At 42.6% G+C, this 23,352-nt stretch overlaps 2 protein-coding genes across 4 annotated transcripts in view; both read left to right on the top strand.

Moving 5' to 3' along the window:
• The first annotated feature begins 4,743 nt into the window (after positions 1-4,743).
• On the top strand, positions 4,744-14,249 carry LOC135055590 (keratin, type I cytoskeletal 19-like). 3 transcript variants are annotated; one of them, XM_063959823.1, is made up of 8 exons: positions 4,744-5,262; positions 5,787-5,869; positions 6,176-6,332; positions 9,710-9,871; positions 10,547-10,672; positions 10,751-10,971; positions 13,047-13,087; positions 14,070-14,249. In XM_063959823.1, exons 1-8 carry the CDS (start codon positions 4,744-4,746, stop codon positions 14,168-14,170), a joined length of 1,410 nt encoding a protein of 469 aa, XP_063815893.1. In that variant the 3' UTR covers positions 14,171-14,249. The 3 variants fall into 3 exon arrangements, with proteins under 3 accessions (XP_063815893.1, XP_063815895.1, XP_063815894.1); XM_063959825.1 differs by lacking the exon at positions 13,047-13,087 and adding an exon at positions 11,545-11,550 and having other exon boundaries at positions 14,077-14,249; XM_063959824.1 differs by lacking the exon at positions 13,047-13,087 and adding an exon at positions 11,483-11,508.
• A 5,236-nt stretch (positions 14,250-19,485) lies between these two features.
• LOC135057787 (keratin, type I cytoskeletal 17-like) overlaps positions 19,486-23,352 on the top strand; it is a 46,266-nt gene continuing 42,399 nt past the window's right edge. Inside the window, exon 1 of the mRNA XM_063963541.1 lies at positions 19,486-19,656. Within this exon, the coding sequence (XP_063819611.1) occupies positions 19,486-19,656 (171 nt within the window). The remainder of the gene's footprint in view (positions 19,657-23,352) is intronic.

Raw genomic sequence — 23,352 nt, 5'->3', positions numbered from 1 at the left:
ACAACAAAATCAATAAAAATTATCAATGGAAATCTAATTTATTAACCCATGGAGGTCTGGATTTGGAGTCACACTCAAAATTAAAGTTGAAAAACACACTACAGGCTGATCCAACTTTGATGTAATGTCCTTAAAACAGGTCAAAATGAGGCTCAGTAGTGTGTGTGGCCTCCACGTGCCTGTATGACCTCCCTACAACGCCTGGGCATGCTCCTGATGAGGTGGCGGATGGTCTCCTGAGGGATCTCCTCCCAGACCTGGACTAAAGCATCCGCCAACTCCTGGACAGTCTGTGGTGCAACGTAGCGTTGGTGGATGGAGCGAGACATGATGTCCCAGATGTGCTCAATTGGATTCAGGTCTGGGGAACGGGCGGGCCAGTCCATAGCATCATTGCCTTCGTCTTGCAGGAACTGCTGACACACTCCAGCCACATGAGGTCTAGCATTGTCTTGCATTAGGAGGAACCCAGGGCCAACCGCACCAGCATATGGTCTCACAAGGAGTCTGAGGATCTCATCTCGGTACCTAATGGCAGTCAGACTACTTCTGGCGAGCACATGGAGGGCTGTGCGGCCCCCCAAAGAAATGCCACCCCACACCATTACTGACCCACTGCCAAACCGGTCATGCTGGAGGATGTTACAGGCAGCAGAACATTCTCCTTGGCGTCTCAAGACTCTGTTACGTCTGTCACATGTGCTCAGTGAGAACATGCTTTCATCTGTGAAGAGCACAGGTCGCCAGTGGCGAATTTGCCAATCTTGGTGTTCTCTGGCAAATGCCAAACGTCCTGCACGGTGTTGGGCTGTAAGCACAACCCCCACCTGTGGACGTTGGGCCCTCAGACCACCCTCCTGGAGTCTGTTTCTGATTATTTGAGTAGACACATGCACATTTCTGGCTTGCTGGAGGTCATTTTGTAGGGCTCTGGCAGTGCTCCTCCTGTTCCTCCTTGCACAAAGGCGGAGGTAGCGGTCCTGCTGCTGGGTTGTTGCCCTCCTACGGCCTTCTCCACATCTCCTGATGTACTGGCCTGTCTCCTGGTTGCGCCTCCATGCTCTGGACACTACGCTGACAGACACAGCAAACCTTCTTGCCACAGCTCGCATTGATGTGCCATCCTGGATGAGCTGCACTACCTGGGCCACTTGTGTGGGTTGTAGACTCCGTCTCATGCTACCACTAGAGTGAAAGCACTGCCAGCTTTTAAAAGTGACCAAAACATCAGCCAGAAAGCATAGGAGCTGAGAAGTGGTCTGTGGTCACCACCTGTAGAACAACTCCTTTATTGGGGGTGTCTTGCTAATTGCCTATAATTCCCACTTGTTGTCTATTCCATTTGCACAACAGCATGTGAAATTGATTGTCAATCAGTGTTGCTTCCTAAGTGGACAGTTTGATTTCACAGAAGTGTGATTGACTTGGAGTTACATTGTGTTGTTTAAGTGTTCCCTTTATTTTTTTGAGCAGTGTATATAAAATTTACATATAAACCACTTACATATAAATGTATATAGACTTAGTGTATAATGCCTATATATACACATTTTTATCAATTTACTAGCTTTTGGGAGCTGGGCATATACTTGCTGCTTGTTTCAAGATCCTGCAGGGACTGATGGGAAAATGTCCCTCTGTTCCTGCATTTTTCTGAGATTTATGGATTTTTTTTATATAACGCCATTCTGAAATGGCATTATATAAAGTAAAATTGAATCGGGATGGTTAACGTTTTGATACTTGCTGAATAGCATCAAATGTTAAACCGTAATAGAGATCAATGGATTGCTCCCTACTGTGTGATATTCAGCAAGACGGGTATGAACACAGAAGATAACTGCATTATCTTCACCATAAACCCACTGCTGAAGAATAGGGTTGTTTTAAAAATGCAGAAACACTCATCTCTGCATTATTAGTGAAAAAATAAATGTCCTGAATAGAGCCCAATATAGGAGTTTAATGAACAGGCAAAGAGTAGTAATTTGGGAAAGTTGCTTCTATAAAAGATGGGCAGTAGGAACAAAATGGGCAGTGGTCTCAAGAAGGACAGAGAGCAAGGTCACAGTACAAGCTCAGAGGAGCTATAAGATAGCTCATATCCAGGAATGCTGTAGACAAGCACTATAAACACACATGGATGTGACTTCGCGCACGCATGGAGATGGCCAAATTTATGGGCGTTTTATGGGAGTGTCCATGGCATGTCCTCAAAAGTCGTTCCATACACAACTGCTCGATTGCTCACATAGGAGGTCATACTCAGAGGGAGAAACTGCACCTGCCCTAGGTTGGTGCAAGTTTCAATGGTAGCGTCTGAGGATGCATCAGTCGGTATTGTTGTATGTACGGATGCTGAAAGTGGGAGTATCAGCTTTGCACAGTCGAACGCACAGATAAAAGCAAGGAAAAGACGTTGCAGCGGCATTTGCATAAAGTCATAGATGGGCCACCGCCAATAGACGCAGCTGCAGGCGCTTCTGCATTCACCTCTGACTTTGGCAGATGTCCTCATTAGCTCATAATTGCTCTTTGTGAGTTTGAGTACATACTACGTTATTGGAAACAGCTTAGACTTGTTTTGCAACCCATTTTGAACTAGATATGTTGCTGTAAAATATACAGTTCTTTCTGTTAGATCCGTGGTTCTCAACCTGGGGTACTAGTATTTGCTTTTGTCATTCAGGGGTACTTACATTTTTTTTCTGTATTGACATAGGGGGTCATTCCGAGTTGTTCGCTCGTTATTTTTTTCTCGCAACGGAGCGATTAGTAGCTAATGCGCATGCGCAATGTCCGCAGTGCGACTGCGCCAAGTAAATTTGCTATGCAGTTAGGTATTTTACTCACGGCATTACGAGGTTTTTTCTTCGTTCTGGTGATCGTAATGTGATTGACAGGAAGTGGGTGTTTCTGGGCGGAAACTGGCCGTTTTATGGGAATGTGTGAAAAAACGCTACCGTTTCTGGAAAAAACGCGGGAGTGGCTGGAGAAACGGAGGAGTGTCTGGCCGAACGCTGGGTGTGTTTGTGACGTCAAACCAGGAACGACAAGCACTGAACTGATCGCACTGGCAGAGTAAGTCTCGAGCTACTCAGTAACTGCACAGAGAAGTCTTTTCGCAATATTGCAAATCTTTCGTTCGCAATTTTGATAAGCTAAGATTCACTCCCAGTAGGCGGCGGCTTAGCGTGTGCAAAGCTGCTAAAAGCAGCTTGCGAGCGAACAACTCGGAATGACCCCCATAGTACGATAGTCAGGTAATAATTAGATATAAGAGGAAAGCAGTATTCTAGGCATCTCTAGCCCCATGCTTCATAGAAGGCCCTGAAAACAAAAATAAATATAGTAGTGTATCACTGTAAAAGAAAGCATACTGTATGTGGACTATGATTTAGTTGTCAATTTTACATTTTTACATAGATTTTATTATGTGAGAAATATACACTATGTTCAGTTCATTCTATTCTTGTGTAAATTTTTATACAAATCTTGTTTGTAGCACATTTGAGGGCATATGTATTGAGCCTTGGAGAGTGATACAGTGGAGAGATAAAGTACCAACCAAACAGCTTCTAGACATTTTTCAAATACAAGCTGGCACATGGCAATAAGGAGCTGATTGGTTAGTACCTTGGGGCCTATTCATGAAACAGTGAAGAGTGGAGAAGTGAGCCAGTGGAGAAGTTGCTTATGTATATATAAGTTTATAGAATGCAAATTATAAATGTTATGTCAATGCTGATTGGTTGCCATGGGCGACTTCTCCACTCGCTCACTCCTCCACACTTTTCACTGCTTCATGAATAGACCCCTATGCGGTCTAGTCAATGCTTGTTGGATCCTTTCCGACGGAAAGGATCCGACAATGCAGTATTCAATATGCCAAATCTGAGAGGATTTGGCCGTTCTCAACAATGTCAATCCGACTTCTTTTAAAGTCAGATTGACATTGTCGGAAACAGGGATAAAAGCTGTCGGATTTGTCCGCAAATCCGGCAAAACAAATCTGCCGATCCACGTGTTTTCCGGCAAGTCGGAGTTGCCGACCTGTTGGAAAAATGGCAGCCCAATTGAATAGGTCGGAACACTATCTGATCTAAAAGAGTCGGAAATTTACGTCTTTCCGACAAGATGGCAGTTACAACTTTAATTGAATACATGCCTATATCTCTCTCCACTTTTTCACTCTCTAACCCTTAGTACATTTCTCCCTTATTGATTTTAATGGCATTGCCTTAATATTTTAATTGCAATTATATTCTTTACAAATGTATTGCTTTGCAGATATTGGAGAGTACACATAACGCAAATGGGCTACCAGCCGATACCCATGGTAAAAATTATTAAGAATCACTGTGTTGGATAATTGACCAAGAAAAAAAAAAGTTCATATTAGTTCTGAAGAATGCTAACAGTGAGTTCAGCTCATTCCTTCTGGGAATGTTTCTGAAACAAATCTGACAAGAGATCTGAAATGTGTTTGTCCTAAGGCAAAAAAGCAAGAATAGAAATAACCATGTTTGAAACTAGTAGTGACCAATAAGAACTTGACATTCCTTTATTCTTAGAGATATGGAGCAGGCCATAAAACATGACCCTCTTGGAAAGACACACCTTCCTGCTAACATTATAAAAGAAGGTCCATGCACCAAGGTTACTTGCACTCCTGACTCCTGGGGAGAGTTGTGTAGGAACCTGCTGTTTAATTATTTGTGCTAACCATCACTTACTGTCACAATGAGCTACAGCTTCAGTCAGAGCTCTTCTAGGGGGGGTGTTGGTGTCACCTCTAGGCTTTCTGATGGTATCTACAGAGCAGCTAGTGTACACGGTGGTGGATATGGAGGCTCCAGTAATTATATGTCCAGTGCATCAGCTGGCTCAGCACGTGGCTACAGCTCTGGATTTGGTGGAGGAGCAGGGTTTGGTGGTGGAGCAGGCTATGGTGGAGCAGGCTTTGGTGGAGGAGTAGGTTTTGGTGGAGGATCATCTTTCAAAGCCAGCTTCAGTTCTGGTGGTGGTGGTGGTGGTGGTGGTGGTGGTGGAGATGGATTACTTTCTGGAAACGAGAAGTACACCATGCAAAACCTCAATGACCGTCTTGCTAACTACCTTGACAAAGTGCGGTCCTTAGAGGAGGCAAATAATGATTTGGAGATTAAGATTCGTGACTGGTATATAAAGCAAGGGTCCACAACAATCCGTGAGCAGAACTATGGTAGCTTCTACACCTCTATTGATGAGCTGCGTGATAAGGTATGAATATCTAAATCCATCAACAAAGGTTTAAGGCAATATACTTCATGTCTTGTAGCAACTGATTATTTAGATTTTTTAAAAGGAGGAAATAGTACTGCAAACACAGGATTGCCTTATATTTATCATATGATAAACAGCCTCCATTTTTCTGGTGCATTTTGTTTCAGCTATTTTTCTGTATGCTGCAATCATTACAATTGTAAATGTACAAGGTGTCACTGGATGTGATTTAAGTGGTTTAGTACAGTATGGTCAGAGCAGAATAAAAGCATGATGTGTCCTATGTACTATATCAGATTTTCCAGTTATCAAATTGTGGCTTAAATCTGTTGTTCTCCATAAACCATAATGATCATTAATTTAGATTATTTGTGATTCTATGCCAATAAAACTGTTTAATGTTTGCTAAAGTAAAGTAAAACAATCAGCAAAGACACAACACATATTTTTAATTACTGTTCAACCTGTTCTTATCTATTAGTTTGTGAATTTTCTAATGTTCTTTAATGCTTCATTTCAAGATCTTTGCGGCAACAATCAACAACTCTAAACTGATTCTGGAGATCGATAATGCCAGGCTGGCAGCTGATGACTTCAGGCTTAAGTAAGTGTGTAATTCTGTTCAGAGTACAGTATATAACATTACACAAAATGAGCTGACAGATTCCATCACTAAATCTCTAACACTTTTATAGATAATCTCTACTAACTGTTATCTTATGGCCATAGGTCAAAAAGTATTTTAAATTAAATATAATTTAATTTAATTAGGAAAACAGAATATTGCTTAATGATCATATTTTGAGGAAAATTCTGCTATGCAATTTGCTTCTGCATAGTAAGGAACAAACATAATGTAAATAGCAGCATTTACTATGATTTTTAGTTCTCCCCCTTCCCTTATTCTCAGGTATGAGAATGAACTTTCCCTGCGCCAGAGCGTTGACAATGATATCGTTGGCCTTAAACGTGTCCTGGATGAACTGACAATGACTAGGTCAGATCTAGAACTTCAGATCGAAGGCATCAAGGAAGAACTGGTTTACCTGAAGAAGAACCATGAGGAGGTGAGATAAGATATACAGATATCTGTCTTTAATAATAATAATAATAATAATAATACTATCTTCCAATTGTATAACTATGACCTGGATTTTGCCCTCAAAATGTTCAAAGTGAAGTGCTATGCATGTGACAGAAATCCATTAAGAGTACACAATGCAAAGAAGATCTAAATCATTTCTCCAAAGTAAATCAATACTAAAAGATCCTTGCAAAGTACAACTGCTGTACAATTTGTTAATAAATCAACTTCATGCCATTGTTTCTATCACAATAATTATCTCAAACCGATATTTTTTTAATCTGTTTCCCTATCTAGTGCAAAACCCAATATATATCCAAATGAAAACCAGATTTCTTAAAAAATCAATCAACTTCACATAGTTAAGATTAGAAAAAGACTTTTCTTTCATCACAGCAAAGCCAGGGCTGCACAAAAATTGGTGCTAAAATCCGCCAGACACTGGCCTGAGCAGCAGTGTTGTTACTAGTAGGCATGAGATTTACAGAAAAAAATGATTAGTTAGCACCAATGAGTCCCATACACAGGGCCAGATTAAGGATTGTAGGGGCCCTAGGACAACTATGGTGTGGGGGCCCCCTCCAATCAAATGGCCCCTTGCCCCCTCCTCCCCTCAATATGGCCACAGCACTCCACCTGTATGCTGCACAGTGCACCTACAATTTGACTTTGGACACCCCCCCCCCTCATATCTAAACCTCTTTGCGCATACTTTACTTCCAACTCAAAATCAGCTCAATTGTCTCCGTATTGTTAACCTTATTTACACCACTTATACACGTAACACCTGACCACACAGTAGTGTCCGTTATTCATGTTACACCACACACCAGACAGCAGAGCCCCTTATACACATTGTGCAACAATAGAACCCCTTATAAACATTATGCCACAGTAAAGCCCCTCCTCCTTATCATCATTCCTACTCCACATTCCTCCTCCTCATTCATCATTATTCCTCCTTCTCTCCAGGGCACTGTGGGAATGGACTGTGAGAGACATCATGATGTCTCTGCCAGTCCTAGGAAACACTGCAAGATAAAGAGGAGAGGGCGGAGCACACACACAGACAGGCAGCTGCAGCGCTGCCTGCTGCAGAGAAGGAGCCTGGTGCACCACTACTATTATACAACGGGCGGCAATGCATACAAAGGGGATCGCAGGTGTATATGACCGATAATGCCCACAGGGCAGATGCACTGTGTGCCGAGCACTGTCCGCACCAACCTAGTTATGGCCCTGGCATTAGCTTTGAATATAATCATTTAAAAAAAAAAATGCATACAGCAAGATAATTCTCCCTCCCAGGAACAAAAAAGTAGAAAATAAATCTCACAAAAAATATGCTTACAAAGCCATATATCAGATACAGAGGGGAATCTGCAAATTGCTGCTCAGAGCTTTCTGGCATTTGTAACAGTGATGATCACCCGGGTGCATTCATATTAGCCCTCAGTCACCCATAATTGCTATTGCTTTGACAAGTAGGTCTGTATCTGTGCGCAGTTATGCAAACACGCTCTCCCTGTATGCAGCCAGCATTAGACTGCCCCTCACCTGGCGGTAGATGCTAAATCCTCGTGGGCTAAGGAACCTTTGATGTCAGGGGGCGGAGCAAGGACCCTAGGATACTACTTTCAGTATCCATGCCACCAACTATTACCGTTAGTAATCAGATGGCGAGCGAAGCGGAGCGAGTCACCATGCCCGAAGCAAGCCCGCGAGGGTCCATTTCTGGACCCTTTGCTGAACTTGCTCCTCCCCTTCTCTTGTGTGTCACGTAGGTCAAATGTCCCTTAGCCCACTAGGAAATAGACACAACCCTCACCTGGCCCATCTCTCTAGTCGCAAGTGGGTGCACGGGTTAGATTTGAACAAATATGCACAAATGCAGATGCATGTGTCCTGTTTTATTGGCATGTGCAGAACCAATGTGCATATTTTATGCCATGCAAACTGTCTTTTCATTGCTAATAAGTTACCAGAATGTTTTGCCGCCATAGTTGTTATGAGCTGCTGGAGAAAACTCTGATTAAACAGTAAATATATTTTTCCACTAGGTGACAAGATACTGGACGCTGGCCAGTTATATCAGTGAAATACCGTCTTTTTAAAATATATAGATACCTTGTAACAGCTGCAGTTATAATAAGGGACCACTTAATCCCCTCAATAATAAACAAGACACACAGAGGAATATATAGTGCTGCTGTGCCAAGGTAAACACTATAAAACAATACCACATATTAAAATTTAAAAACATACATTTACTGTACAGGTTAGTACACTCGGCCGGTGTCAACAAATATCATATCACAACTAAAATAATTACAGTTGTGCTCCTAAGAAGCTAAGCTGCAGTTATCTAGTTTTTTCTGCAACAAAATAATCAATTGTTTGTTGTGACAACAATAATTTCAAAGCTCCAGAGTTCCGTATTCGGCTGAGCCACTTGGTTAGATCAGAAGTTCAACACCAGATCTCCAGTAGCCTTTACGCGTTTTTCCGCTTAAAATAATCTCAGCGGCTTCACTAGAAGGACCTTCTGATGAAACTGCTGAGATTCTTTTAAGCAGAGAAACGCGTAAAGGCTACTGGAGGTCTGGTTTTGTGCGTGGGAAAAGCGATCCAAGAAAAGCCGCTACCTAGTGGGAAGAGGAGACCCATCACCGAGCTTTATCAACTTGAATCGGGTGAGAGATAATCGGAGTCTGCCAAGTGAAACCCATGCATATTTGGAGCACTTACTTGGGATGTTATACTAGCAGTCTATTATGACGAGTTCAATTATACTATGCCTTGAAATTTGCTAAAACTGTGGAAGATTCACCACCTGTGGTGAGTCTGAGCAGGCAGAGGCTAGGTCCGAAAGTCTGATCCATTAACACATCTGGGCTATTGATATGTTATCTATTCTGATCTAACCAGGTGGCTCAGATGAATACGGAACTCTGGAGCTTTGAAATTATTGTTGTCATTTACAACAAACAATTTATTATTTTGTTGCAGAAAAAAAAAATTGTTAAGTGCAACTTAGCTTCTTAGGAGCGCAACTGTAATTATTTTAAGCGCTATATTTTTTGCTGTAAATCTCTGATTAGTTTTAAGGCAAATGCATTGGTATTGTCTTAGAACTAACCAAAATTGAGCCAGTGCCTACGAATTGCAGACTATTACATTATTCCCTATATTCCAATGAAGCATTATGGAGCTTAAATTATGTTTTATCTCTATGATAACAAGCATTAATTGACACATGGCCCAGTCCAACCATATTTAGTTCCATGTTGTGCATAATAGAATATACAATTTGGTATTTTAACTTGTATGACTGAGTTGTTAATTTCTATGTTTTTGTAGGAAGTCAGTGAGAAGAAACAGCAAGCTGCCGGAACAGTCAACGTGGAATTGGATGCTGCTCCTGGGGTGGACATGCTCAAGACTCTCAATGATCTCAGAGAACAGTATGAGTACATTGCTGAGAAGAACAGAAAGGAGGCTGAAGCTTGGTTCCTGAGTCAGGTAACTCATGGCACTGTGACACGTGTACCCAGGGGCAGATGGGGATGGAAAACCAGCTCGGGAAATTTATGGAATCAGCCCTAATGGGGGTGCAGTCTGATGAGGGGGTGGGATCTATTGAGGGGAGCGGGATCCCTCCTCATAGGGTCTGATTGTACACAATAGCAGCCTTCCTTGTGTCTTGTGCTTCAGTTGTGTCTGAGACCAGGGGCAGATTGGGAACTGTAAAAGTTTGTAGAAGTGGCTGATATGGGTAGCAAAAGAGGTATAACATAACATGTGCTATGGCAGGATCACTGGATGGCAGAGTTGCTGTACTGCAGAGATGGAATAACAGATTGAATAGGGACAATAATATATACTGGGGGCAGTGGTCTGCCTGTCACGTGTGGGGTGGGGCCACATGACAACTCACAAAACAGGCCTTATGGCCAATCTGCCCCTGTGTGTGTCTCACATGTATTAGAGCTGCTATAGAGTATGTGCTCTGTATGGCAAATAAAAGATACATCCGGTAAATTAGAGTCTATATTTTTTTGTCATCCTTCGTAATAATACAATTAGCATTTTGAAAATGTTAAACCTGTGAATATTTTAGATTTCCTACCTTAGTATGTTAATAATATTGCTGATAAGTAGAGTAGATGTAACTCTTACTGTCTTTGAATTTGTCAGGTTGAAACATTGCAGAATGAGGTTGTCACCAGCACACAGGAAGTGCAATCCAACAAGAGCGAAAGCTCAGAAATAAGGCGTAGTCTTCAAGGTCTAGAGGTTGAACTTCAGTCTCTACTCAGTGCTGTAAGTACCCAAGAAGTTTTTGTTTTCCAAGTACACATAAATGTAAGAAAACATTAATCCTAGACTTGTTTTCTGCAGAGAGCCGGCCTGGAATCTGCAGCAGCGGAAGTAGAGGAACGGTACTCCTACCAGCTCTACCAGATACAGGTTATTATAGGTGGCATTGAGGGACAACTTACTGATCTCCGCTCTGACATTGAACGCCAAAGCCAGGAGTACCAATCTCTACTAAACATCAAGACCAGGCTGGAGCAGGAGATTGCCACATACCATCAACTTTTGGAAGGAGATGGAGCATTGTAAGAACCAGTTTCTGTGTAACTATTATACCTTGCATTCTCAAATGCTCCATACTTATTAAGCTGTGATTACTTTGATTCATCTGTAACTATGTGGATTCCGGCTGAACATTACTGCATGCAAAGCGTAGCATTTATTTATTAACATTTATTTATATTGCACCAGTAAGTACTGTTGCGCTTTAGAATTGGGAGCAGTAGTAAAACAAGGCTGGGAAACAACAGACAGACAAATCGGTAAGAGGGCCCTGGTTGCAATATTACAATCTGTAGTGAAATTGCTTTTTTATACATGAGGATAAGTGCTACATATTGCATATTGGTCCAGTCAGTTTGCAAAGGTTATTCAGTTACAGGTAGGGCATTTAGCATAGCAACTGACTAAAGTGTTTAGAATCCCCATCCACTTTAAGTATCAATCACTACTTTTGAGAACATGCATAATAACTTTTTAAAGTTGTTGGGGTGTGGTGAGGGGAATCAGAGCAGGGCAGCTAATAATCCATCATAGGCTAGCCTATGGGGCCATTGACACCTGCTTTCCTTTTAATTCATCCCGGCGTCAATTATGAGGGTGAGGTGGTCACTGAAATGTGGGATGGGCAGCCTGAGCTGTGTGCCCCTATGTGTGTTTGTGTGAGTGCCCACCCCCAAGTGCACTTGCTTGGCTGTGGAGTTCCACCCGCTTATAACCAGCAATATGGGGAATCTTGTAATTATTTCTTTTTCTGTGTATTTTCCAATATGGCAGCAGAATAATATGTGAATGATCTTTGCTTTAAATGGTCTGGTTGTGATTGTAAACTTAAAGTTGGATCCATGGGCAGACTGGGGCTGTAATTTGCCTTGGCATCCCTCTTTGCGCACACTGAAAAGGGTTATGGTCACGGCTCCCAGGGGGTGTAGCAAGTGTATGCCTGCCAAGCAGAGAACCAGGAGGCGGAGCTGCTTTACCAGGCTTTTGGGCAGGACAGGCCAATCAGGTCATTGGCTCTTTTGGCATTTACTAGATGGCCTGTCCGGTACTGGGGGACCTTGTCGCCCAGTTAGGGTGTACCTTTCTGTGGGGCAGGTGATGTAGAAACTTGCCTAAGAGTACTGTGGCTGAAGTTCAACGATTACAAAAAGCAGCAATCATAATATAAGGGAGTTAGGTGAAAGGTAATTTATGTTACATGACATATGTTGCAAAAGTTACAGGATTTGTTAACCTTAACAAATCCTGTAACTTTTGCAACATATGTCATGTAACACAAATACCATAGTAATATTTTACATTTGGTACGTATTGTTAGAGTATTTGTGTTGTAGTTACAGTATTCCTCTCAGTGTTGGATTTTACCTAGGGAATACAGGGCTGCAGTACCTGATCCCCATACCTGGCAACCTTAATCATTATAGAATCGGGATGCCTGTGTGCAAAGCCGTGCATGCTTCCGAAAAAGGGGAGTGGTCTCAGAAAAAGGGGGCATGGCTTCTGCCACCCACCGCTGGACAGTCCCCAAAAAAGGGGCTGTCCCGCAAAAATTGGGACAGTTGGGGGGATATGCATCCCTCCCAATATGTCTACCACTCCCAGTGAGTATGTGGAGTGGACTGGCAGTGGCTTCACATTGGAGGCCCTTTCTACTAACTAAAAATGGTGATCACCAGCGCTAAGTTGTATACAACTTAGCGCTGGTGATCACCATTTTTACTATATACATTTCTTTGGGGAATTACCATCCCCTACACCAGCAGCTTTTGACAGCGCACTCCTTCTATTCTTTTTCACCTTTCTACTAACTGCATGCTGGACTGGCAGCCTCTCTGGGACTGATGGTCTGGACTGCAATTAGCAAAAAGTGCTTCCAATGTGAAGCCACTTCCTTTCTATTCCACCAGCCTTTTCTTGCTTCTGGTGGCTGCAGCCCATGTAGTCCCTAGAAGATGGTTTGCTTTTTTGTACACACATGCACACACTTGCAGTCCCAGTCCACTGGAAAGGCAGAAGACGCCACTCTTTCCTTTACTTGAATCTTTACAGTAATGACGTTGGAGCATAAGCATTAACATATGTTTTTATGTTCTTTCAGAATTGGCAGTGGAGGTGGAAGTGGAGGAGAACTCAAATCAGGTAAAGAAAATACACATGCAAATAAATAGTAGGTTATAGTATACAATTTATTTTAGTATAGATACACCATGGTGTAAAAGTGTAAGTGTTTAGTAGCCCATAGCAAACAATCAGACTCAAAATGTGGTGCATAATCAGTGTACTCCTATAAATGGTTTTTAGGATTTATATAGCTAATGCTACACTGTGTAGTACTTTAACTCATTCAATAGGACCATATATGTTTGCGACCAGTTGTGGTGGCATATTCTAGCTATGAAACCTACTGTATCAATAATATATATGGAATATCTAGTCTTATCCCTAACTTGAAGGGGAAAAAAATCGCTCACTAGTCATATCACTTTTTTTTTTACCCTTGTTGCAATAATTGCTTAGTTCCGGCTTCAAATGAATTGAGTCTGAGCTGTGTGTGTCACAATATATTAATGGAAAACACTATTTAATCAGGTGACATGGACATATTAATGAAATTCAATGCTATGCTCTTTATAGCAGGGAGTACAAAGTAATTAGGTCATCAGCTGTAATTTTATGTTAATCTTTATTATGTGCAGAGATCTATTACCACTTGTCAACTAACTGCAGAGTCTACTAGTCAAGGGCATCACAAAAAATTTAGCATTATGACATTAATTAGCAAGAATGTCCTTGTGTACTGTATAACATACATGCATTTACACTTAACTGGCATGGTCAGATCTCATGCGACTGCGCCATCCCACCCTCTCCCCCCGTTTTTGATGAGGAGATCCATTCTGCAGATGTTCATAATATGTTTAAATATTTAGAAAAATACTTTTTAAACTTTGTTTTTTAAAATGTATTTTATTTAATAATGTTATTAACAGTTTTGAAGGAAAAAATTGTCAGTTAAGTGGTTTTAATTAATACAGATACTAATATTCCAGCAAATGAAGGTTTACAGGAAATATTTAATCATCATTTAGTAAACTGATTAATAATTAAAATCCTTTTCCAGCATCCAGCACAACAACCACCACTACCACAAAAGTCCAAGCCATTTTAAAGGAGGAAGTTGGTGGAAAAGTAGTTTCATCCACCACCCTGAGGAGATATTAAGACCATGTTGTCAACCAAAGACCAAGTTCCCACCAACTGGCTGAGACGAGACATTTACTTCTACTTCGCCATCCAGGTTCTCGGTGCAAACAGGATAATACAACATTGAACAGAATCAATATGTAGCAGTTTATATACTGTACTTTGGGGACCTTCACACTGTTCACAACACTTTAATGAGAATATGTAGTAGTAGTTATTATACTCCGACATGTTCCATTACCGTTCAAGAATTATGTACTGTATAAATTGCCTGTTTAAATGTCCACCTTGTCTATCCAGGAACAAAGTTTTGCCAATAAAAGGTCTTAATGGGTTGTGCCAAATACATTCATATTGTTTTCATAAAATGCATTTTATTTTAAACTACTATTTGTTCCTCAAATGCTAACAGCTACAGTAATATATATGTCTTATATTTTTTAACCCTCTCCTGCTGGCAATTCTTGCCTAATGCCAGTCACTACAAAGGGCAAATATGAGAAAGGAGACATATTTAAGAGCATACTACCAAGGCCAGGAATATAAAACTTGGTGGACACACTCCGGCATACTTAACATCCTGATAACCTATAGGGGTGTAACTTGCAATCAGCAGGCCTTTCGGTAACAAACCATATATTTTGAGGGGGGAGGTAGGGAGCAAAGGGTGCAACAATGTATGCCTACTTACCACAACAGGCACCCTAACTCTATTCCTCAAAGCATGTGTTGGTGCCAATACAGCATGTAAGTACGGGGGATCCTGAACATATACCGCAAGTACACATCACTAGTACACCTTACTGCCAAGTCCTACACCAGCTGCAAGGGCTGACAAGGTAACTGTTATGCCATTCCAACTGCGCCCAGTTTATGAAGTTAGGGTACTAGGACAGAAGTCAAGTTGGAGCCTATAATTAAGCTTAAGATTTGATCAATAATATGAATAATATGAACGTCACGCAGCTGTCGCGACCTGCCCCAGCCACAGTCCAGACACGCCTCCATAGTCTAGACCACACCCCTTAAATGGAGCATTGACGCCCACAAAATGCGGCGTCGACACCCCGTTCCCACCCTTCTCCAGGTCTTAAACTGCGTTCTCAATAGAACACAGTTTAGGACCTCGCACATGCACATACCAGCGTACGCAGATGTGCAAAAATCACTTTATATCGATTTTTGCATACCAGTGACAGGGTCTAAATTAGACCCTTAATACTGTATTTGCACTTTTGTGACACTATTTCTCACAATTGTGACAGTGTAAACTCGCACAGTGCTGCATGGCGGGATGCATTGCATGGCATATCCATCCTTGGGGGATGATTCAGTCAGGATTGCTGATGTGGTCCTTACTGCATTTACCCCAATGCTCAGGTTCTGCTCTCAGCGCAAATTCTGCTATTTGACACAATTTGAGCATAGGTATATTTTATGATTTATTTTATTTGTCAATTCACATCAGATGCTGCCCCAGTGGAGCTTACAATCTATATTCAGTGTCTCGCACACAACTAGGTTTTTTTTCCCCCTTTGGGAGCCAATTAACCTACCTGATTATTTTTGAATTTTGGTAGGAAACCCACACAAGTACGGGGAGACTATAAAGACTCCACACAGTTAGGGCCATGATGGGAACCAAACCCAAGACCACAGTGCTGTGAGGCAGCAATGTTACCCATTACACCATCTGCACTGCCCAATGTACTGAAGACACATTTGCATATTCTTTAAACTGTTCATATCCTAAGTTGATCATGTCTTAGACTTGTGGAGGTCGCCCCATGAGACGTCACCCTAAAAGACATAGGGACTAATTCAGAACCTGTCGCTGATGTGCAAAAATAGATATGAAGCGATTTTTGCACATCTGCGCATGCATGTGCAAGGTTCTAAACTGCGTTCTCTTCAGAACGTAGTTTAATACCTGGAGGGGGGGCGGGAATGGGGCGTCGACACAGCGCTTTGCGGGTGTCGCTGCTCCGTTTAAGGATTGTGGTCCGGACAACAGAGGTGTGTCCGGACCGCTGCTGGGGCGGGTCACGGCGGCTGTGTGACGTCACACACAGCTGCTGCAACCCTTAACATGGCGGATAGCCATCTGCCTTGGCAGCTAGGCTGTGTAGGCAGAGGGCTACTCGAAACATGTGACAGCACCGCCACTGTGTGATGCTTTCACATGTCTGCAGGGTGGGCTGGAGTTGGCACGCGAGGCCCCGAACGTCAGAGAATTTAATCGTACATGTGCGTTTTTTGCGCACATATACGATCAGGTCTGAATTAGGCCCATAGTCAGCTCGCAGAGACATTACTTAGGCTAATATATTACTAACCTAACCACATTGTCAGATGGCCACTGTATGCCAGCATTGGGCGCGAATATAGTACACACTGGGACACCTGATACCAGGGGCGTAGCCAGAACTTTCTGGGTCCCATTGCAACTTTATGAAGGTGCCCCTGTTCTAGTGCTTCTAGAGAGACTCCTCTCCTCAGCAAATGTTAATGTTATACCCCGTAGTAGTGTCCTAGCTCATGTTATATCACATTGTAGAGCTGCCAGAACACATTATGCCACACAGTATTCTCCACTATGCCACTCAGTATTATTATGACATTATATCATATCACATTACAGTGCCCCCAGTTCATATTATGTCACACTATAGTGCCTCCACTTCATATAGTGCACACATTACAGTGCCCCCAGTTCATATTATGCCATATCACAGCACAGTGCCCAGTTCATATTATGTAACATTAGGATGTCCTCCAGTTAATTTTTAACCACATTATAATGAGCATGTCCAGAGGCATAACTAGATATAGTGTAGATACCAAGACAAAAGTTTGTAAGGGCACCTATGTCTTTCTAAAGTTGGGAGGAGGGACACACGCATGCGCCTCCTGAAATTAGGGGTCGTGCCCTCTCAGATAGAGGGCATGACCTCATGGGAAGTGCCACAATTGTGGGCCACGCCCCATTTTAGCTGCTGTGTGGGGCATGCTGAGTGCTCTGTGAGCTGCTGGCTGTGCCTCCTGTCCCTCTCTCCCGGTGAATAGATGCTGTGTGCATTCTCTACAGTGGGTGAGAAAGGGTCTCCTAACTGCCCCACTGCGAGACATGGTGACACACGGGTGGGACAGCGCCAAAATAAAATGGGACTGTCCCGCCAAAATCAGGACAGTTGGGAGGTATGTTATGTACAACCCATTAGTGTAAAATGTATATAACACATGTAACTCTGACAGGAAGGTGGGCCCTATTCGGCTCTGTGCCCCATAGCAGCTGTACTTCCTGCACCTATGGTAGCTAGCTACCCCCTTGCCTAACACGTCTTCTACTTGCATTGGATGTTTCTTGATTTAACATGCAGATACAATGGCACAAAAATTTGCAAACTCCTAATGGGCCCACTAATGAACAATTAAATGAATATTCTTGTGCATGAGAGAACATCACACTTTGCAGCATTCCTGTGTGAGAAGCATGTTCTAAGCATTATCTAAGCAAACCAGCACCTACAACTGCATTAGCATCTAAACTGCATTAGCAATAGTATTTAGTTGTCTGAAACCTTCTTGTGACTACCCAAAAGGATATGAAAAGTACCCAAATCTCTGAAAAAACAACCCATTCTATAAGCATTTTAACTATGCGTGCCCTATAACAAAATACGGTATGTCTTAAGGTGGGCATACACGTTACATTATTTGGCATATACACCAGATATCAGCTTGACCAGTGCACCACATACTCCCAATGTTAAAATTCAGTACCCCCATGTAACCTGACAGGTATAGATGCCTTATGACTACCCCATACTGCAATATATAATGGCAAACTGCTCTAATCAAACTGGTAACATTCCTCAGGTGCTGCGGAAGGGGTTACTCTAGACAAGAAAAACAGAAGGATTTTTCCCATGCACTCTGAGGGCTGTTAGTAACAAGAACCATACACTATATAATAATAGAAAATTTAGAGCTCTTAGTTACGTATGATTTGCAAAAAATATGATAAGCCTCCAGGCCACTTCACGGCTGCAATCTGAAGATGGTGGTAGCTGCGGGGAGGGGGCAATATCGGGAATCCTTCGCATTTCTGATATTGGTAATTCTGGCAGCATCACTTCCCCCATGAGAGATGCTGTTGCTGGCGGGAATGGGAGAATCACAGCAGGAATGAGAGATACCTGCTGCAATCCCTGCATCAGACATTCAGGGGATAAATAATATTTACGGTTAAACCGAGGAAATTGGTGTTTTCGGGGATGAAGCCGCAAATGTTAATGTACAATAATGAATGGTCCTGGGAAACATTGTGCCTGACATACAAAGGAGTTTTTTTCCCCCAAGAACATTTATTTTTAGCGGTAACAACATGTTCTTGGTGTGAAAAGGCATGAGCACATAATATTCATAATGGTTATAAAGGGTTTGACTTATATTTTGTTAGGTAATAAATTACCATATAGACATTTATCATTCTGTTAATCTTTTCATAGAGAACAAAAATCATAGTATGCTTGACATTGTTACCTTAGCAATTTACAGTTATAGAGCATGTGTAACCTAGATTCCTCATCCTAATATTACGTAGACAAATGATAATTATGTTTTGTGTTACATGAGACAATGAAGCCTATTTAAGTTGTATTTACAACTAGTCTTTAGGTCCGTGTCCCACTGGGTGTGGCAGATACTTCTGTCTGATGTTCATCTCACCAAAATGCACATAAAACCAAAATATCACACATTGTTAAAAACGCCTTTGATGAAGCAGGAATATGTCTGGCATAGATTTTGACGCCTGTAAAATTCCCATAAAATACTTTTCTCTCTGTGATACCTGTAACAGTTCCTATAAAAGGTATAAGGTTCAGTGTTCTCTTTCTAAATTCAAAAATATCGTGAAATAATCTGCTTGTCCAGACCCATCCCTATAAAAGAGATACAAGTTGTATGGTTCGATTTCTAATATTAAAAGGACTGTGCATAGATCTCCATCAGCCTGCCAGACACTTCAAATCACCATGAGCCACAGTGTCAGGAGAGCTTGGTCTCATGCAGGATCTCTCAAAGGAACACAGGGGAATGATTGTAATGTCCCTAAGAAACTCTTCAGACATTTGTCTTTAGCCTGCCACGGAGACTCCCTAGGGAAATTAAGTTTTTATGGTGGGGCAAGACTTAGAAGAACATCTCATGACCCTTTGGACAACATGTATGGATTTGGGGATATACATGGTGGCCATTGCTTTAATATTGCTAGCTTTGGAAGCTGCAGGAATAATGAAGGATTTTTCAGTATCAATGCAAAGGAAACTATGCAGGCTTTGAATGACCGACTGGCATCATACCTGGATAAAGTGGCATCACTGGAGAAAGAAAATGACCAACTGGAAAGGAAAATCAAAGAGTGGTATGAAAGAAATGCCCCACAGCAGCTGCCTGACTTTAGCATGTACTTCAGGACCATGAAGGAACTCCAGAATGAGGTACATACAGTATTGAGTAGCGATTGATGATTTCCTAACATGTATTCCCTAAACCCATTTCCTAAATGTTTACAAGTGCATCTTAACATTTCACTAGGTTTGGGAAAACTTTGGCTGTATATATGACTGTAGCTCCGTAACAACTGGAAAGCCAGAGTTTGCCTTTATTTTGTGTAGCTAGAATTTGTGCGTCTAGTGACAACTAAAGGCATCTCATCAAAGATCAAGTGCATAGAAATTAGTCTTGCTATGCAAGCAGCAAAACACACAAACCACAAAACACCAGAGAAAACACTTCCAAAAAATTATAAAGAGTGCTAAGTAATGTTAAAGTGGCATGACATGCGGTTACCAAGCTTAGCCAGAATTCAAACCAATTTTCTAGTACCATTTTTCTTTTTATGTATATTTTTGTTTTTCCTGAACTGGTCAGAACATCCCATCAGATAACACTAGTAAAGCCTATACACTGTTGGTGGTATTTGGCTGTCATCGTATTGTACTACTTAATCTGTGCATATATGTTTTTTCAAAGAGTTTTATCTGAAAAAAAAAAAAAAAAAAACAGTCTTGAAAAGAATTCAAATAAATAAAGTCATAAAGGGTACATGCTAAGGCAACAAAGTATAAATAGTGGTACTCCGTGTAATATTAGCATGAATAATCCATATACAGTATACTGTATATCTACTCTGGAGGTCCCACTCTTCCCTTCTGGTCATATGTGTGGGCCATTGCATGCAGAGTTGAGATCTGTTTGAGTGCTTAGTTCCATTGTGATAAGAATTATAGCATAACAATGATAACTATCACAGTGGAAATGAAAATCTACTGCATCATGCATGTGCAGTATATGCCAGCCTTAATATGTGATCAGAAGAGTAGGGCAGGCTGAGGGCTCTGGTGAGAAGGGAAATATGTATTGTTGTACCCTTCCTGTAAAATAATTTGCCATGAGGCCTGGTTATTGTGATCTGTAACTCAAAACACAAATCAGATAGCATCACACCATATGAAGTGCTCCCTATGTGCACCCTCTCCACTTTATCTCATCCCTGAAAGAAAAAGAAAAGAAAGATGTAATTATGTGCACCGTAAACATGCCCCTGACCAGGACTGCCATAAGAAATTATGGGGCCTGGGACTGACAAAATAGGCAGCACCCCTTCCCCCCAAAAAAATAAAGTAATGCCCTTTGCATCATAATAAGTCAACACAGTAATTCCCCATATACCATATTACGCCCCCACAGTTATGCCCGTTACCATACTATGCCACCACAGTTATGACCCTGTCACCATCAGACCCGGCGACAGGGAGGGGGTCAAAGGGGATAGCTGTCTCAGGCCCTGACATTGTAAGAAGGCCTCAAGGTCCGGCTGTGCGGTGGCTGCAGCATGGATGTGAAGTTATCTATATAGATTACGCAGCTGCCCGTCCGCTGTAATTAATAACTATTACTAGTACTAACGCGTAAGCGCGCACCCCCCCCCTTGCGCTAGAACCCGTCCACTGCCCCCAGCCCCAGGTCACCTGTCCGGGATGACATAGCTGCGTCCATCGTCCTCTTTGCCCTCCCAGTTTGTGCTGTGGCGACGACCATTTGGGTCTCCACCTTAAGGTGGGTACACACTAATAGATATATCTGCAGATCAATTGATCTGCAGATATATCTATGGACGGATCGGGCAGTGTGCTGTGCTTACACACTCCCTGATCCGTCGGGGACTGACGTCATGAACTGGGCGGGCGTGTACACACGCCCGCCCAGTTCAGCTGTCAATCACCGCCGGCCGCCGCAGCATGTGTACGGGCGGTCGGCCGACCGCCCCGTACACACACAGCGACGCGCCAATATATCGGTAGATATATTAGCCGTCGGCTGTGCTGCGCGACCGACGCGATACGTCTGTGAACGACGTAGTTCACAGACGTTTCGGCCGTACACACTGGCCGACGGTCCCGCGATATATCGGCCGTTCAAGAGAACGGACAATATATCGACCAGTGTGTACGGGCCTTTAGAAGAGTGGTGAGTGGACTGATACATGTGACTGCATGGTGTGCCAATTTCGAAAGAGAAAACATCCTCAGGCAGGCTAGCAGTTTGTGAGGAGCCTGGATGCCTGGCGGCTGTGAGTTAGTAAGTAATAGAGTGCTCTCAAGTTGTTTGGGGCTTAGTTTGGGCACATGGATCAGATGCATGTCAGCTGTATACAGATCACGGAATGTCTGGTGGCTGGTGCAGGGGGATGTGGTTAAGACACCGGTGTTTGGCATACCAACAGTTGGGATGCCGATGCCGGAATCCCGGCACTGATCTGAATGCCGACGCTGGCATCCCAACATCAATTGAAATGCCAGCGCCAGGATGCCAAACACTGGACTACACTACTGGTAAGCCGCGGATGGGGGGGGATTTAGGTTTAGCCTGTGGGCGGAGGAATGGTTTGGGTTATGGAAGCGGGTAAGTGAGTTACAGCTAGGCACCCCCCAATGAGGGTTATGGTTAGGCTGTGGAGAGGTGGGGTTAGGCAGCACGGATTAGGCTGTGCGGGAGGGGGGAGGGTTAGGGTCAAGCTGCGGGAAAGGTGGGTAAGGATGAGAGGGAGGAGGGATAAGGGTTAGCTTAGGTTTGCGGGGACTGTTGGGCGTTTCACCTCCGGGATGCATCTGTCTGTATTGTGACAGCAGGCATCCCAGGCTCTGGGATATCGTATGTATTCCAGTGCAGGCAGCTCACCACAGTGTAAGACTGGTCACAGGTACAGAGGGAATTATGCTAAAGAAAAAATAGTGTACTGCGCTTAATATATAGCTGCTCCATACTAGTAATTGCTTTTAGATATGATATATATAGATGGAGCGCTTGTATGTATAATGTATGGTGTTTTTTTTAAGTCTAATGCTGTAAAAACAAGGTTAAAAATAAGCAAAACACTAACAGTGCAGAGTGCTTCTTTTATGATTTTTTGTTTTTTCTTAAAAAGTCCCGATATCCAAGTCTTCATTGTGTTTGTAGAAGCAATACCATGTGCATACTCTGACTTGGATATCGGGCCTTTTTTAAGAAAAAACAAAAAAATCATAAAAGAGCTGTAAACATTACCTAGAAGCACTCTGCACCTGTTATTGTTTTGCTTATAATTTTAACCTTGTTTTTACAGCATTAGACTTAAAAAAACACCATACACCAGGGTTGGACTGGCCCACAGGGGTACCAGGGAAACCACCGGTAGGCTCCACTGTCCGATGGCCCACTCCTTCCTCTAGGGATCAGGTTCCAGACTGTGCACTTGTATTATACATGGTAGATATGTTGCATTACACTGCACTAAACTATTGTGTATTTCAAACCTCTGTGGTGGCTGACCACACCCCCTTTGTAGGCTGGCCACACCCCTAAGTATGGGCCCCTACAACAGCATTCCCCCGGTGGGCCCTTCATGCCCCAGTCCGACACTGCCATACACTATACATACAAGCGCTCCATCTATATATCATGCGGAGGGAATTATACTAGGAAATGAAGGCCAGCGTCAGATTCTGGGAGTTTTAATTTTGGATTTGACACACATTGCAATGAACACATTATATCAGTCAGTGTTGGGGAGGTGCATGTGAACTTGGCTTCAGAAAGAAGCTGTATAAATATGGACTGTTTCCCATGGAATGTAGTTGGGATCCCGGCGTTCA

This window comes from Pseudophryne corroboree, chromosome 3 (assembly GCF_028390025.1).
Source record: "Pseudophryne corroboree isolate aPseCor3 chromosome 3, aPseCor3.hap2, whole genome shotgun sequence".
Classification (NCBI taxonomy): Eukaryota; Metazoa; Chordata; class Amphibia; order Anura; family Myobatrachidae; genus Pseudophryne; species Pseudophryne corroboree.
Note: the sequence above shows the minus strand (reverse complement) of the source record. Positions and strands in the feature narration are given on the sequence as shown.

Excerpts from the sequence above, each read along its gene's own strand:
- LOC135055590 (XM_063959823.1), top strand. The coding sequence starts at position 4,744 with ATGAGCTACAGCTTCAGTCAGAGCTCTTCTAGGGGGGGTGTTGGTGTC. Across the intron at positions 5,263-5,786 it reads TTGATGAGCTGCGTGATAAG|ATCTTTGCGGCAACAATCAA; the intron begins GTATGAATATCT and ends CTTCATTTCAAG. Across the intron at positions 10,972-13,046 it reads TTGGAAGGAGATGGAGCATT|AATTGGCAGTGGAGGTGGAA; the intron begins GTAAGAACCAGT and ends ATGTTCTTTCAG.